Here is a 17,815-nt window from a genome sequence, read left to right on the forward strand (position 1 = left end):
CGCAAATCCCCTTCCGTATTTGATAGATTTAATCATCGAGCATCCACTCTGTCGTATAGAACCCCACTGTGTATGGCATCTGCCCGGGAACACATTTTGTGAACATACTTCGTGCTTGCAAATAGGTTCTGGTTCTGAAATAGCAAGAAAGGGAAGAGGACCTTCTTTTCAAACTTGGCCTAAAACAGATGAAAACCAAGGCAATTAGCATACCAGCTAATTAGTACCGAGGTTCAATGTTTAGGTTGCTGTGGGAATTCTATATAAATAACGATGAGTTTTGCTTCATGCCGGACTCTCCCTCTCTGCGGAAAGTTACTGGGCAGAAAGCCGGTTCCCATGCGTGGTGTCACCCTGCCCTCTTGTGGCCACGGTACTAGTTGCAGCCCAAGAGAGCGCAGTGGCCTGAGTCCTTACTGCTGCACCTGTGCTCACAGAGACCCAAACAGAGGGAGAGTTTAATATTTTTAATTGTTTGCCGTTGCAAGGCAGAAGGTTTTACTATACTAGATGTGGTTGTAAGGAGAACGGGGTGGTACCTTGTTTGGCAGGTGATCGCAGTTGGGCTCCGAGGAGCCGGCCCCAAACCAAATGAGAAACAAAGTCCAGTGCTGGTCCCAGGAGGCCTGCTCAGAGCCACACAGGCCCCTGCGCGTCCACAGCGCAGGAGAACACAGGCTCTTTCGAAGGATTTTCCTGCTGTTTCCGTAAGCATATTTATTTTGTCCTTTTGGTCCTAGGAATTCTAGGTGTTAATCGATTGGCCATTTCAGATGTTTAGAGAGGTAGGGGGATCCATCTCGTGTGTGTGGTTTCAAACACTGAGGACTGAGCCACCGCCTGCCAGTGGCCTGGGGCAGAGACAGCGTAGGAGATGCTGTGTGGTTTGTGTGCTGCCCGCCTGGCAGGTGCCAACAAGTGATGTGTTGTTGGAATAATAACCGCAAAGAAAATAGCACAGGAGCGCCGCTTACCTAATGGCTCCAGCAACGCAGAAACCTGCCTTGGGGCCTCGCGCGTGGCCCGGTGCGTGCTGCCCCTGAAGCCAGTCCGGACTGCCCTCGCGTCGCAGTGGCCCCGTAGGCCGGCCGTGCTCCGGCGAGCACGTCACCCGGCCTCTCGGGCTTGTTGTTCCTCATCTGCAAAGCGGGCACGAGGCAGTATCTACCTTGTGGGGTGCTGGAAGGGTTAGCGCTCTCATAATGCCTGGGAAGCACCCAGCCGTGCCTGGTTCTCGGCACTCAGCTCACAGTAACTAATGTTAACTGTATGACACTAAGGAATACAAAAACTCTGCTAAACCCAGTTCCTGTCACAAACCACCGACATTCACGAAAGGAGGACAGAGCAAGGGAGAAAGAAGGAAGAAAGTGGAGTGGTTTTATGCCACTCTTCTGTGCTTTGGACCTGAAGGATCTTACAGTTCTTGAGCATTTCAAAGCTGTTTTTGCTCTTCATGTACTTGGAGTGTTCCCTAGTGACCACCTGTCCACATTCAGTCAGTTTGGAGGGGCCAGTAAATGAGGCTGCGTGCTGGTGAAGCACGAGATGAGGGAGAGGACCTCCCGGGGTCTGCCCCGCCTGGCCGTCCTGAGGCACCGACGTCCCTGCGCTTCCCGCAGTGTCCAACGCCTCGCTCCCTACCCTTGATCTGCTCCCGTGTCTGTCTGAGGGGTCTGTGCCTGCAGAAGGGTATCTCCAGAGTGTCTATGAAACAACGTTTAACTTTTTAAATGCACGTTAGTTAGAAAACTGCTGTTAAAAAGTCACACTAGGGGAAAATATATCCAAGAGCTTTGTTTGCAAGTAATATTCAGTTTCACATGTGAAAACAACCGAAAGCATGTATTTAACCCTAAGGACTAATTCTCTCCAGGTCAGGTCAGCGACACTCGGTCCGTGGGGGCGATGTCTGACCCTGGCATGGGGGCAGGTGGCTCGTGATAGTGACACTGGTCACCTGTCAGTGCTCTAGACTCTTGTTCAGCTAAAGTTGAGTTCCTTTTATATACATCTGACTGTCCAGCACCAGTCCCTGCTGGATGGCAGAAATCAAGTTGGAATAACTCCGAAGTCCTTCCTCAGTCAGTCTCTGTCATTGTCAAAGTCAGTTTCAGACTGCTGTGGTTATTCCTGGGGGTAATCAATAAATCACGTCATCACCTTCACCCCTCACAAAGAGGGGTGGGCGGAGAGAAGACACTTCATCATCGGGGAAAAAGCATTCCCACGGCCAGAAATAAAAGGGAAAATGCAGCAATCAATCCTGTAATCTGAAGCCTTAAAATTTAAACATCTTCACAAGATGTAAAGTCGTGACTCAGAAGGGGGACGAAATGCATAACAATATTGATCCCGATCGCCTGCCTGGGAATGAAAGAACGCCATGGGCTTGCAGCTTATTACACAGACACACAGCTTTAAACGAGGCTCCCTGCTCTCTGCAGGTTGCCGGGGTATGAATATGAGTCAGAGATCAAAAGTTAAGTGGTGGTTGGTGAAGATTCAGTAGCACAAAGTTTTTAATGGTATTAGCCAGTGAGGAATTCTGTAAGTCAAAGACTCTCTCTTTAATTTCTATTAGAGCAGCAGCTCAGGAGAGGGAGGCTGGAGAGAAGGGGCGAGCAAAAGAGGCGGAAACCTTTCTCTCCATTGAGCGCTAGAAGCTCTCTCATAGAAACGTCTCCAGTACTTGAGGGAGGCAGACAGCTTCTTACCCGCGACTGTGTTCTCTGCAGCGCGTACCGAGAAGGGGGAGGCAAGGGGCCCGGGAGAAAGTGTGCAATTGATCCCTTCCCTTAAAATATCCAGGACAGAGGAACAGCCGATTCTTTCTCAACTAACTGGCATCCCAGGAACCTTATAAGTCGCAGTGCCTGGAATCCTTCACTTCTGTTGATTTGAATAGTAGCATCCTTGATTCTCAGGTCGAAAGTTCGTTTTGGATTTCTCAGAACCAAACCATGTGTGCATTTTGTACTTAACTTTTTCTAATTAGTGCTGTCACTCTCCCCTCCCTAGATATGGAAAAATCATTACCAAAAAGAAGAGGAATCCACTTGCTTGGGGAGAAAACCACTTGCGTGTCGGCTGCGGTCTCGGATGAGTCCGTGGCCGGGGACAGCGGGGTCTACGAAGCTTTCGTGAAACAGTAAGGACCCAGCGTGGTGCCCTCTCCGCGCAGCCGGGCGCGGGGTGACAGACCGCGAGCGCGCTGCCCTTATTCCACTCTCTGCAGGGGAAAGGGCTGTAGGCATTAAAGAAGTGGCAGGCTGAAAATTCCAGGGATACCAGAACATCCCATCAGCAGGGAAATGAGGAACAGGCCGATATGCTCAAAGGCAGCCGAGCCTCTTAGAGACGTAAACTCGTTTTTAATGAGAGCGTTGCAGGGCTTGCCCAGTGCCTGTTTGGCGCGTCGTGAAGCGTTTTGTGTATGCAGATTTCGGAAAGCCTGGTGTATCTGGGGTACCATACACCCCGGGGAGGCTCTGGAAGCCCAGGCACCAGAAAGTCGTTCCCCTCAAGGCCCCGACGCAGACTCCTTGATAAGGTGAAGCAAGACTTTTACAAGTGAGCTTGCACTGGGGTCAGGTCCACTGGCTAGTAGAGGAGTGCTGTTTTTTGTTTTGTTTTGTTTTGTTTTTAGCTATGCCGTGTGGCTTGCACAGTCTTAGTCCCCTGCCCAGGAATGGAACCCGTGCCCCCTGCTTTGGGAGTGCAGAGTCCTAACCACTGGACCACTAGTGAAGTCCTGAGGAATTCTGTTAGTTCAGGTTTCCATTCAGAATCAGTAAGTGGCAGACAGCAATCGTAGCTCTGCACGTTTCCGTTCACGAACGTTCACCTGCACCTGCTGTTTCCCTGCCCCCAGGCCCAGTGAAGTCGAAGATGTCCTGTACAGTGAGGAGGACGTCGCCGTCACGGAGACGGCCCAGGTGCAGATCGGACTCAGGTGCGGATGTGCGCAGGAAGGGGCGCGTCTCGCCGCCGTGCGGTGACAAGTGGCCCATACTCTTCCTTATCTCATCAGCTTCTCTTTTGACAGATATGATGCAAAAAGGTCAAGTTTCATGGTGATTGTAGCACAACTCCGAAATCTTCATGCCTTCCTGATACCTCACACTTCAAAAGTGTAAGTAAAATCAGTGGAGGACAAATCAAAGAACTTGAGATTGTCCATAGGAGAATTTTCCATCGTAATGTAGCAATTCATCCAAGCGAAGATGTGGGAAAGACATAGCAGGGCCGACTGTGTCTTAATCGGCACTAGATAAAGGCGAAGAGGGGGTGATACGGGCCGGTCCCCTCCTTTGGTTTTATGAACCATGCAGGGAGGAGGGAGGGCATATGGGGGAGCGGCTTGATCACCCCAGAGAGCCCGCTTCCCAGCACTGAGGTTAGGGATACCTGTCAGTAGTGTTCAGGGAGGACCGGCTGGTGATACCATCCGTGACTTCCCCCTCCTGATAAGTATGCTGAGATCTCGGAGCACACTGTGGACAGCCTTTTAATCTTCGAGTGGCCTGTCAGGGAAAGGACAGATCCGCCAGGGATCGAATGTGTGAACAGGGAGAGCCAACCCGCAAGTCCAGGCAAAACGACAGAATCCCCCAAGAACACGCACTTGCACGAAGCCCCTGATGTCGGGATGGGGCTGCCGGCAAACGTCCCGCCCCTGCCAGAGCAGGGCGCACGCAGGACGTCACAGGTGGCCTCCAGAGTGCGAGGCCAGGCCTCTGCTCCTGGCTGCCCTGCGGTCGCCTGTCTGCCTGGCCTGACCCTTCCTGAGCACATGGCAACGTGTTCTTAAACCCGTAACGAAAGCCTTGGTCTAAATATGGACACTGCTCAAGACGACAACTAGCATGAAATATCCTCAGAGCCGTTCTTTCTTTCTCCTAACGTCAAACCTGTTTTTTTTTTATTATTAATGACGACAAGCAGAGTTGATGCGTCAGCGGGTTGGCGGCGGCCACAGGGTCTCTGTGAGTGACCCCCAACCCCCTCCCCAGCAGCAGAACGAGAGGAAAAGCACCCCAACTTTCCTTCCCCTATGCCTTTGGTTCCTAACCCTGTAAAGTCTCACTTTCTTCACTCGGAACCATTTGAGGATGGTGTAAGTGGTTAGGCCACCGGGACAAGGTGAACTGAGTCTGGAGAAAACAGAACATCCCGTCCCTGCCGCCCACCTCTCTAAAATACCTCCCTTTGTTGCTTTTCCATGAAGGCAGGGAAAGAAGATTTCTTCTGCTGCATCTCCAGCCTTAACGACTGTGGCCCAGGGTCCACTAGGCTTTTAATGCTGAATCTCCATAATCAATGTTGATACAAACTACGGAAATAATGTGGCCTTCCTCCGTTCTTCATGTGAATTTACAGTTTTTATAATTGGAGAAAGATGCTCTTCAGAATATGAATTAGAAAGCCTGGAAATGGGGGAGTGGGGAGAGATTTAATGGGTGTTCTCTTTCTGGTATTTAAAAGAAGATACCTCATGCTGTTTCCAGGAATTGTCAATCCTCGTGTAATGCGTGCTCAGAAAACTCACTTTTAAAGTAGTATCACTACCAAATGTAAAACAGATAGCTAGTGGGAAGCAGCCGCACAGCACAGGGAGATCAGCTCGGTGCTTGTGACCACCTAGAGGGGTGGGATAGGGAGAGTGGGAGGGAGGGAGACGCAAGAGGAAGGGAATATGGGGACATATGTATACGTATAGCTGATTCACTTTGTTATACAGCAGCAACTAACACACCATTGTAAAGCAATTATACTCCAATAAAGATGTTAAAAAAGAGAGTAAAAAAATAAATAAAGTAGTATTAGAAGTTATTGTTTATCTCTGACTCTTCCTCAAAATATGACAAAGCATAAAACGGTTTGTCATATCTGAGACTTCTGAGATGCTAGGCAGTGCTTTTTTGAACTTTTAAAATTCATCTGTTTTAAATTTTCTTAGCAATGTGCTACTAGCGTTTCTTTTCCTCTAGTAGGATAACGTGTTCCATTCCTGGGGAATGACCGTCAGCAGTTCTTGTTTAATACGCAGGATGAGTATTCTTTGGGACACAGTCACCCGTGTCTACTTGGTGTGTTCCTGCTTTCCCAGGTTCAGGTGGCAGTCACTGTGGAATGGTCAGGACACGGGCAGGTGGGACGTAAATCCGTCTGCCCCGTGGTCTTCGTTCCTCTCACTTCCCTACCACGTGCCTTTGCTGCAGCCCCGGGGCGGGCGGCAGGCTCGGCCTTGCATGATCGGAGCACCGGCGGGTTAAGAACAGAGCCTCCGTGCCCCTGAGCATGACGACCATGGTGGCAGCAGAGCTTTGGGTTGAGACGAAGTCCGTGTCCCTGTGCTTCTCTCCCAGGCAGATACTTTCAAACACCAGCTGTGAATCCAATATAATTGAACCAGTGAAATCCATTTCATCCTTGTTCTTTGCAGATACTTCAGAGTTGCTCTGCTTCCCTCCTCAACTGATGTCAGCTGTCTGTTTCGAACGAAAGTCCATCCAGCCGCGGAGTCCCTGTTATTTGGTGATGTGTTCAGAGTGGCCATCTCCCAGACAGCCCTGCAGCAGAAGACGCTGAGGGTGGATCTGTGCTCTGTCAGTAAACACCAAAGGGAAGAGTGCCTGGTAGGACTTTTCATCATCTCCATCATCAGATAACACTATCGGATATTCTGAGAATAATTTTCTAGTTGTTGTTTTGCCAGCCTCGATACTTCTACCGATCTGCCCAATGCCTCAGACACACCCAACAGTGGCTTCATTTTTTATCTGAAGTAGTGATTTCTGGTTTCCATTCTCTTATTCCAGACCTTTCAAATTTGCTTAGAAATTATGATTCTCTGTAAAATCTACCTTTTATTTCTAACCTTTAGATAAAGAAGAGCTTTGGCCTCTGTTACGACCATCACTGTGGAGTATGCTTATTATTCCCAATACGAGTCTGGTGCTGGGTGTTTTGTATACATTATCTCATTTAATGCTCTTGACAGTCTTATGAAAAGGGTATGATGACCCCTATTTTCAGATGAAGGACTGCTTAGAGAAGTAATGCGTCCAGGGTCACACAGCTCATCAATGATGGAGAGATATCAAAGGGGCATCCCACACCTAACTGACTGCTACAGATTCAAGCAGGGCACTGAGTATAGTTCCTTCATTCAGCTCGTTCTCCCAGCCATGGTGTTAGAGCTTCTAGGAAGTCTTAAGTGTTACTGTTTAGAGCAATAGGATATTTAAATACTAATGCAGAAGACTTCACACATAGCTAATAGCAAGTTTAACACATCATTGCGCACAGTGACCAGAGCAGCATTACATAAAGTGTTCAAACAGGTGTCTAGAGGTGTGCCCAGGTGTTCAAGAAACACTGCAGTCTCCAGTTGAAACCCGTGTAGCCCTAGGGTCAACCGTAATCCCGATCTAAAATCCAACCCTGGGGTTCTTTTGTGGTCCACTTATACACAGATTTTTTTTTTTTTTTTTCACTAAATTCACACTATAGTACTACATGATCCGTGGTTGGTTGAACCTGGGGATGTGGAACCTGACACGTGGAGGGCCAACTGTAAAGCAGACGTGGATTTTTGACTGCAGGATCAGGAGTGTTGTTGGCGTCCCTAACCCCACACTGTTCAAGAATCAGCTATATTTCTTATTTAGTCACACCGGGAAATATAAGACATTGCCAGGTTTTTAAAAAAATCCACCAGTGCTATATATCATGAGTATTGCTTTTTTTTTTTTTAACTTGTCCAGTAATCTTAATTATATCAGAGGGAGCAAATATGAATTGAAACATTTTATTTTCTCTTGTTTTTTCTTTTTTTCCTTTCATTTCACATAGGCGGGAACTCAGATCAGCCTGGCAGATTTACCCTTTTCCAATGAGATTTTCACTCTGTGGTATAACTTGCTTCCTTCAAAGCAAATGCCGTGCAAAAAGAACGAAGATGAAACTGAGGATTCAGTATTTCAACCAAGCCAGCCACTAGTCGATTCTATAGACTTGGTGAGTCAGAGTTGGAGAAACACATCTCATTAAGACCTTTAGATCTGCAGCCCATCTGAAATTAATCTTTGTGCAAGGTTTGAGGTAGGGGTCAAGATTGTTGTTTACCCATATGATAGCCAGTTGACCCAGGATTGTTTGTTGAAAATACTTCCTTTCCTAGCTGCACTGCAGTGTCACTTTTGTCATAAGTCAGATATCCTCTATGTGTATAGTCTGTTCCTGAACTTTCTATTCTGTTCCGTTGACTTAGTCATCTATCTCTGTAGACAGTACAGTCATCTATCTCTGTAGACAGTACTATGCTTTTTCAAAGTGAAGGCTTTCAATAATTCATCATTTAGAATGGTTTTTCTGAGGCTGTTTACAGATAATTGCTATCAGATTAAGGAAGTTTCCTTCTCTTTCCAGTTTGCTAAGAGCTTTATTATGCATGGATATTGAATTTTATCAAGCATTTTTACTGTATCTCTTAAGAAGATTACGTGGTTATCTTCTTAACATTATTCTGTTAATGTAGTGGATTATACACTGATTGACTTTTGAATGTTAAATTGCCCTTGGATTCCTGGAATAAAACAGACTTCATTGTGTTGTATTTTATATGAATTTTTATACATATTCAATCATAGAGAATATTGAGATTTGCATGTGTTCCGTTTTAGCAAAAGTTCCATGTGCTCTTGAAAAGTATGTATTTTCTGCAGCTCAGGTTTGTTAATTTTGCTTTTCAAATCTTCTGCATTTACTGATTTTTCAATTTGCTTATTTTATCAATTATTAAGAGGTATAATAAAATCTCCAATTTGTGATTATAAATGTCTCTTTCTCCTTTTAGTTCTATTAATCTTTGCTTTATGTATTTTGTATCCAGGCTATTAGGTGAATATAAATCTAGCATTATGTTTTATCTTTCTGTTCAACTGACCTTTTTATCATTATAAATTATCCCTCTTTACCTCTAATAACACTTTTTGTCTGGTATCAGTAAGGCTGTATCAGTTCTTTTTGGCTAGCATTTGCATGGTTCACCTTTTATTATTCTTTTACTTTCAACCTTTCTGAGTTCTTATATTTAAAGTGTTTCACCTGTAAGCAGTACATAGTTGGTTTTGATTTTTTTTTTTTTGGGTTACGCGGGCCTCTCACTGTTGTGGCCTCTCCCGTTGCAGAGCACGGGCTCCGGGCGCGCAGGTTCAGCAGCCATGGCTCACGGGCCTAGCTGCTCCGTGACACGAACCCGTGTCCCCTGCATTGGCAGGCAGACTCTCAACCACTGCGCCACCAGGGAAGCTCCTGGTTTTGATTTTTTATCCAGTTTTTAAATCTTCATCTTTTAATTGAAATATTTCATTTATTTACACTTAATGCTATTAGTGATATATTTGGCTTTGAACCTGTCATCTTACTCTTTGTTTTCTTTTAGTCCTATCTCTGTTTCTTTTTTTCCTTCTTTTGGATTAATCAAGTATTTTAAAATTTTGGTTTTTCTTCTCCTAGACCATTAGTATTACAGTCTTTTCTTTTTTGCTGTTACCCTGATGATTACATCATGCATCCTTGACTTAGAAACTGTGTTAAATTAATGCTTTTGCTTTTTTTCAGACAGTGCAAAGATTTTTTTAAATTGAAATATATTTTAATTAATGTATTTTTAATTGACATATATACACTAATATGTATAAAATGGATAACTAATAAGAACCTGTATAAAACAATAAATAAAATAAAATTCAAAAATTCCAAATTAAAAAAAAAGCAGCTGTTGGATTGCCTAAGGTAAAACTCACGGATGTATAATATTCTCTCCTGTAAGATTACTTACAAGAGTAATAGTGCTAGGGAAAATAGGTAGATGCAATGAAAAACAAATTAGGACTCAAAGTGAAACGTGTAAAAATTTAAACAGCCTGATATTTAAAAATTTCTATATAATAAGAAGGCTTCATTGACACGTGTGTGTGTGTGTGTGTGTGTGTGTGTGTGTGTGTGTGTGTGTTTAACAAGCAACACTGCCCAGTTGGTCCAACAGTGTGGAAGAATTGACACTGATATGCCATCAAACAAACACCTTTCTCAAGACATTTTCATTTGCTCCATCCCTAAAAAAAAAAAAAAGAAAAGAAAAAGAAAAATACATTATTATGATTTTTTTTTGATGTGCAAAGATTTTTAAAGACTTAACTCCATGATTCCCTTTCCTCCTTGTGTGCAATTATTGGTCATATATTTTAGTTACATTTATTCTAAATCCCACAAGACATTATTATTATTGTTTTATTGACAATCAGTATTTATTTAGATTTTCCTATATCTTTACTCTTTCTGATGTATTCTTTTCCTTTCTGCATTATTGTGCTTCCAGTTTGGGTCATTTTCCTTATGCCTGGAGAATTTTCTTTAGTATTTCTTTTAGTACAGATCTATCGGCATCTTTGTTTTGATTTCATTTGTGAAGGACTTTTTTTCCTGCGTATTCAGAATTCTAAGTGAATAATTATTTCTCTGAACACATTAAAAATAACATGTCCTCTGGTTTCCACTGATTCTGTTCAGCTGATGGAGGAGTCTAATTGTTGATCCTTAAGATGTATTACATCTTTTTTCTTTCACTGTTTGTAAAATGTCCTCTTTTTCTTTGATTTTCAGCAATTTCACTCTGATGTGCTAATGTGTTTTTCTTTGTGTTTATCCTAGGGAAATTCTCCATTGTTTCATCAGTTTTCTTGAACATATTAATTCTGAAGTTTTTAATTCCTTTTCTAAATAACTGTAGTGTATGGACCACCTGTGGGTCTGCTTCTTTTGCTTCTTATTTCTCTTGGCTTTCAGCCATTGGGCCCTGTTTCCAGTGGAATGCTGGATATTATGTATGGATTGTAGAGGATCTGCCTGATAGCTTCCTCCAGAGAGGATTTAATATTCTTCTGGAAGGCAGATGACAATATGGGCAGATCACCTGGATCATTTGAGGGACCTGAATTCCAATTTTTCTCTCCCTAGGACCATGAGGCAACTGAGGTATCTGCTTACTGTTTAGCCTCCTAGCAGCTGGTTTTGCTTTCTCAGCTTCTTACTCTGCACGTATGTAGCTTAGGAAGGGCAAATGTCCCAAAAGGAATATTGTGCAGAACATTGGGCTCACTTCACAGTTCATTTTCTCTGGCCCTTTGAATGCTGGCTACCTTGTCGCCAACTCAGTTTTCATCTCTGCATCCTCCCATCACTGTCACAGCCCTGGGCAGCCACAGTCTGTCAGCCTGTGTGCCTCACCGCTGGAACTGAGACACGCCCCCCAGGGGAGAAGAGTGGCAGTGATGGTCCTTTCACCTCCTTGCGTTTCCCTTTGCCCTGGGATCTTGGTCCTCGAGTGCTAATTGCCTTTGTTGCTCTCCATTGCTTTAAAACAGCTGGAATTTTTTGTGTGTTTGTATTTTGCTTTTTATTTTACTTTATTCAGCCTTCATATTTATTCTCAGCAGGAGAATTGGGTCTCATACCTCTTCTTTTTCACAACTAGAAGCATAAGTCCCCATCCGATAAGTTTTTCAATCATTTCTTGAAGTATGTGGTGTCCATTGCCCTGTGTTTTACCTTCTCCAGGATGCAGTGTCAGCCTTACTTGCAAGAACATCAGCTGAGCTGTTGGCTGTGGAACAAGAATTAGCACAAGAAGAAGAAGAACCAGAGCAGGAGGAAGAGCAAAGGGGTCCAGATGGAGATTGGTAAAACAGCGATTTCCTTTTGCTACCGGGATCGCAAAGAGGATGTGTTTAGATTCTCAGAAGAAACTTTCAGGGAAACCTTTATAGGTTTAGATCTTATTCTGGAATTAATGGAAAGTAGCGCAGCTTCAGGGGGCTGCCCCTAGGGAAAGTCTTTCCTTGGTCATTAGAGACTTGAAAGGGGTAGTGGCGAGTTTGCGGACAAGCACATGAGCGAGATTCTTGCTTCAGTAATCTTGACACTATTTCTTGGGCTTTTGTTTGGTTTTAAGTCTAAACTACCTATTTTGAAGGGTATGGTAGTTTATTTCAGAGTCATAGATAAATTTAAAAACTGACTCTTTTTCTGCAAATGACCAGAAGTACCATTTAGGCTCTGAGAAGTCAAAGCAGATATTTAGAAAATAGCTTCTGAAGAGCTCTTTTTCTGTTTGTGGCCACTTTCACCTTCTTTTTCTGTTTCCTTCTCATTTTCCATACCTCATTGTTTTTAAAAAAGAAAAAAAGGTTATTATAGCGTTTGTCTAGATTCACATACGTATAAAGAACTATCGTTCCAGGTTTGCACTGTTTTCTCTAAAACAAATTTTAGTGAATGCATGTTTTTTTAGTATATATGTAAAGTCATTTGGATTAATTTTGTATGTATCGTTGCTTATTCTGTTATGTTTCAACTACTGTTGACACATATATGCATATACATATATAGCAGCATTTGTGTTTATGTGTGTATATATAAAACTTCTTACAAACTTAGAGTGACAAGATATAAATAACAAAATTGTGGACATTTGGAAGGAACAGCGTACTATAGTGATGTGAAAAGCAGATATACTTTGTTCTTATCAAAAGTCCTTTATAGTGAATAAAGTTCAGAGCACCGAAAAAGAAAAGTAAATATGAGAGTGATTATGAGGTTCATCATATCTTGAAATACTGAGCCTTCCTTGCATATGTAAAATGTGCAACTTGTTTCACCCACATTTCAAAAAATGCACTTAGAACGTAATCTAAAAGAATTGTTAACTTACAGTCCTCATTGCTGATCCCCCCGTGTTCATTTCATGACCAGGTGTTTAACAACTAGTCTGTTCCAATCTGTCAGTATATCACCAGTCACAGTTAAAGCTTGACTTTTCATTATCAGTGGAAAAAAATGTTCCTATTATGAGAATACGAAACTCAACAAAGCGTGAGATATTCTTCCCATCCTGGTCCTCTTGCTTTCCTGTCAGTACAGCTTATACAGAATATAAACCGCATTTGTATTCTGCAGTCTCACTTGTAGTGCCACCCAAGCCCAGGCCGTGGCTTTCGTTAAAGACAAGATCATAGACCCTTCAGAGCCTTCTGTTAGTTCAGTAGTAAGACTCCTCTACCCAGGGTTCCACCTCTGCTAGACCATGAGCACAGTTGATAATGGATATTTTTATTCACTCTTAGCAGAGAGTCACTGCATTCTGTTGTTTGAATAATTTTACAATAAATGAACAACTGATACCAAATTATATTATAGCGAGTGTCCGTATTTTCAAACCGTGGGTTAAACTTTATATGTGATTTTTTAGCGTACTTCTATTTAATATTTAGGAATTAGGTCAAATTTCATGAATTTAACTTTTCAGTACGAAATTATGATGATTTTGCTTCAGATTTCTGGAGAGTAGGGTGATCATTTTATTTCTCATGAGCATTTTAGTAGAAGTTCCAGCCAGAGAACTGGCTGGAATCGTGATGTGTGAGTCTGTTCATCGCCCAGATAACGGGTTAACATGCCCAGGTTGCACTGATCACAGAGCACACCTACTTGACCCTGAACGGTATTGTGTGTTGTTTCACCCATAGGTTAACCATGCAGAGAGAGGCCTCTGATGAAATTGTGGCTGAGGAAGGGGCTGAAGTGAAATTGGCAGAGGGCAGTTGCTGTGCAGAAGACGTAAGCTCACGCCCGAGTGTGCCTGAGGTGAACGAGGACACGAGTAAGACAGAAAACAACTGTGCCAACGACCTTGGGAGTCAGCCACCTGCAGGAGTGCCCGCCCTGGTGAGTGTTCTCTGCTGTCCCCTCCTGAAACTGGTCTCCTAGAGGCACCACACAGACCAGGTCTGTCTCTTCAGCTATAACTCCATGTTAGGATTTTGTGCCAAAGCTGATCAGGATGGGCCTTTGTGGGAGTAGACCATAAGAAACATTGTAAATGCCTTAACCTTTTCAAATGGGCCCCAAATATTCATTCTCCAATTAAGTTTCATATAAGAAGATAAATAGTGGCGTTTAGGGCTTCCCTGGTGGCGCAGTGCTTGGGAGTACGCCTGCCGGTGCAGGCGACATGGGTTCGTGCCCCGGTCCGGGAAGATCCCACGTGCCACAGAGCGGCTAGGCCCGTGAGCCATGGCCACTGAGCCTGCGCGTCCGGAGCCTGTGCTCCGCAACGGGAGAGGCCACAGCAATGAGAGGCCCGCGTACCGCAAAAAAAAAAAAAAAAAAAATAGTGGCGTTTATCTCTCTGTAAATGTTCTGTGAATATTTACTGAAAGCATTTTCAGAATTTCCTGAATAACACCAGGATGCCTACTTAATTGTATTAAGTTTCATAAATGTTATAAGTTTATTTCAATTTCAAACATGAGGTAAACGTGTGAAGCTCACTTTGGTTAGATGGGGCTCTGATTGAAACCAGTTCAGGAAGGTGGCAAATGACTCGGTTTAGGCACAGATGCCATGTTACTAAGCAGGTAACTTTGCTGGTTGGTGACAGACATGTTGAGACTGCCATCCCCAAAGGGGGAAACTCATGTTCAAGGTTTGAGGATGCTGGCAAACTTGGGAGTTTAGAAAATAACAGTTATTTATTTCTAAGAAAAATAATGTTATACCCTGACTGAAGACTTCATGTGTGTATATATATATACACACATACATACATACACACACATATACATACATACAGTCGGCCTTCTGTATCCGCGGTTTCTGCCTCCACGGATTCAACCAACCGCGGATCTGATTCAACCAACCGCTGATAGTAAACAGTACACGATTGGCTGAATGCGAGAATGTGGAGCCCCAGATACAGAGGGCCAGTTGTGGGACTTGAGCACCCACAGAGTTTGGTGTCCGGAACCAATCTCCCACGGATACCGAGGTATGTCTGTATATGTAATTGCATGTTCTGCGTTAACCTGAGGTTTAACTAGCGTATTTTCATTTTCTTATATTTACTTTTATCGTTTACTCTGAAAAAAACTAATCAGAAAGTTGAATAACGTTTAATGATGAAGAATTCTCAAATAAGGTTCTTTATAGAAGCACATTTACCCTCTGTAAATCTAAAGCTTCCTTTTTTAAGGTCTAATCTGTTAGCGGTGGTGCTGCCACTTATAGGTAACCCCGTTGGACAGTTATTATCCTACCCTACCTGAGGGTAACTTCCTAAGAACTAAGTAGAAAACCACCTTCCCATCAGCAGAAGGACAAAGCCTGTCTCACAGAAGTGGTCCTGGTGCTATCTGAGTCTCTTGTAAGATTAGGTATTTCTTTCATACTTAGAAGAAAGGAGCAAGAAACGTCTCTCCCCTCCTGACAAATTACTGACTTCTAGGTTGATAAAGAGACAAATACCGACGAGGCGGGCAGTGCCGGTGTGGCGGTCCGCCCCAAAGACCGCAGCGGCCTGAGCGCCCGGCAGCGCCCCTTCGTGCGGAGCAGCGTGATCGTGCGCTCGCAGACCTTCTCCCCCGGCGAGCGGAGCCAGTACGTCTGCAGGGTAAGGCGTCTGCGGGGCGGGCATGTGCAGGGTGTGAGGCGCGCAGTGCTCTTAGGGGGCTGCCGCCTCTCCCCGCCCCCTGCCAGGGAGTGGCCCGTTAGTGACAATAGACAGTGCCAGGGGATCTTCAAGCTCGACTACAGATTCTAATGGCTAGAAATGCCGTAAAATAAAATATAAACTATAAAATACCACACTCTTAATCATTCTTTTTAGTTTGGGTGGTGGAATTGTTTTCTTTCCTCAAATTTAATGTCTCTTTGCTTCTAATGCCATTTATTTGGCAAAGAAGTGACATTAAGGACCAGGCTGCTAAGTCTGTCTGGACCTTAGTGTGTGTTTAGAAACTTAAAGTGACTCAAGATTTATGATGTCTTGTATATTTCTGCTGTGTATCATGCATGCTTCAAACCATGTTAGTCGGGCTTCCCTGGTGGCGCAGTGGTTGGGAGTCCGCCTGCCGATGCAGGGGACGCGGGTTCATGCCCCGGGCCAGGAAGATCCCACATGCCGCGGAGCGGCTGGGCCCGTGAGCCATGGCCGGTGAGCCTGCGTATCCGGAGCCTGTGCTCCGCAACGGGAGAGGCCACAACAGTGAGAGGCCCGCGTACCGCAAAAAAAAAAAAAAAAAAACATGTTAGTGCTGCTGAGTCAAAGATTGTGAGTTGGGTTTTAGGACAAAAGTCGCCTTTACTAATGCCTCCAGACACTGAATCAGATTCCTGCTTCTGTGGAGAATATTATGTGATTTGCATCAGTTTACCAAATTCTAGTTCCATAAGTATTTATGATTTATAGTAATTTAGATTTAACATTATAAAGTGGGTTAGAAAATACTTTCAGAATTCTAAACTTACTCATTCAGTTCACCAGACATTTTTATTAAGCACCTGCTATTTATTAAGCACGTTGCCGGATCCCTGGGATTCGTCCATGAACCAAAGACCCAGAGCCCCCTGTCCTTGCGGGGCTTATGCTCTTGTGAGTTGAGCCAAACACTCAACATGATGAGTAAACTGTGAAGTCTCTTGGGCGGGGACCAGCGCTCTGGAAAACAGTAGAGCAAGTTATGAAAGGATGGAAATGTTGAGGATGAGGGTCACAAATTTAAGTAGGTTCAGAGTAGACTTCACTGAGAAGGTGACGTTTCAGCAAAGGCCTGAAGCAGGTGAGGGAGTGAGTGTGGGCTGCCTGGGCTGGGCGTGTTCCCAGTTGTACGTGCTGTGACTCCACTCTGACCTTGAGCTCTGTGCATTACACAAACCTTTCTTTTAAAGAATGGATAGTGCCTAGTAGCTAAAAATACAAGGGATAATTTTATTTCAAAATGTATATAATTTTCTTAACAAATGACTTATGATAACTGTAACCAAAAGGCAATTATTTAAAGAAAATCAAGTTATTTAAGAAAAGCAAGAAAACAGGGAAAATTTTGTTTGGGGAGGATTTTCTTAAAGAAATAAACTACCTTCTTTTTGTGATAAAGTTCTCAATTCCAAGCTTCCTCTAGCACATTGGTACGCACTGATTTCCTTTTCTTTTCTTTTTTATCCTTTGTTGCCAGTTAAATCGAAGTGACAGTGACAGTTCAACCCTGGCTAAAAAATCACTATTTGTGAGAAACTCCACCGAACGGCGAAGTTTGAGAGTCAAAAGGGTATGTATTCCCTCAGCGGCATCCCGCTGTCCCAGACCCACCCTGCGTCTTGCATATCAGAACATGAGCACCAGGACTGTTGGGTGTCCTTGCTCCGTGCTCTTGGGAGCTGGGATGAAGCCACTGGGATTACGGAGACACAGCTGTTGTGTCAGTTATGGAGAAGGATGTGCTGGAGAGCGTTCATTCGTCACCGGTGTGGAACCTCTGATAATGAAGGGTAAATCCACTTTGCAGCATGGATGGAGACGGGCCTGCCGAGTCGGGGGGAGCATCTCTGCTGCCGGCTGCCTGGTCTCCACACCACAGCCAGCTCTTGAGCAGCTGTGGGGAGAGTGTAACACCCGGTGCCTTTCGTGAGGGGCAGACGTTCTGGAAAAGGAGGACACAGTTTTAGTAGCTTGCTTAAAAACAGATATTTTTAGAAGATTAAGATTAATGTAGATGGAAAAGCTCAAGCCAGGTTTTCCTGGAAGCCAGAGGTCTCTGGATGAGCTCGAAAGGGACGAATTTTAGATAAATTAAAAGGTTGGACTGTTCAGAAATTCCTGTTTATTTACCAGCAGCTGAACTAGTAATGGAAAGTTATTTGTTTACTAATAATTTGTTTCGTGCTAATTTCCGAAGCTGCTTTATTTCGG

General features: G+C 44.0%; 1 protein-coding gene across 1 annotated transcript in view; it reads left to right on the forward strand.

Moving 5' to 3' along the window:
- The window catches only part of WWC2 (WW and C2 domain containing 2), a gene marked incomplete at its 5' end in the record, with an annotated part of 166,592 nt that overhangs the window by 136,128 nt on the left and 12,649 nt on the right, over positions 1-17,815 (forward strand). Inside the window, 9 exons of the mRNA XM_082680484.1 lie at positions 3,022-3,151; positions 3,875-3,955; positions 4,049-4,135; positions 6,449-6,641; positions 7,861-8,025; positions 11,629-11,750; positions 13,596-13,794; positions 15,353-15,517; positions 17,082-17,174. Of these exons, the coding sequence (XP_082536610.1) occupies positions 3,022-3,151; positions 3,875-3,955; positions 4,049-4,135; positions 6,449-6,641; positions 7,861-8,025; positions 11,629-11,750; positions 13,596-13,794; positions 15,353-15,517; positions 17,082-17,174 (1,235 nt within the window). The remainder of the gene's footprint in view (positions 1-3,021; positions 3,152-3,874; positions 3,956-4,048; positions 4,136-6,448; positions 6,642-7,860; positions 8,026-11,628; positions 11,751-13,595; positions 13,795-15,352; positions 15,518-17,081; positions 17,175-17,815) is intronic.

The sequence above is a fragment of the Grampus griseus genome (assembly GCF_964374135.1).
Source record: "Grampus griseus genome assembly, chromosome: 21".
NCBI classification, from domain to species: Eukaryota; Metazoa; Chordata; class Mammalia; order Artiodactyla; family Delphinidae; genus Grampus; species Grampus griseus.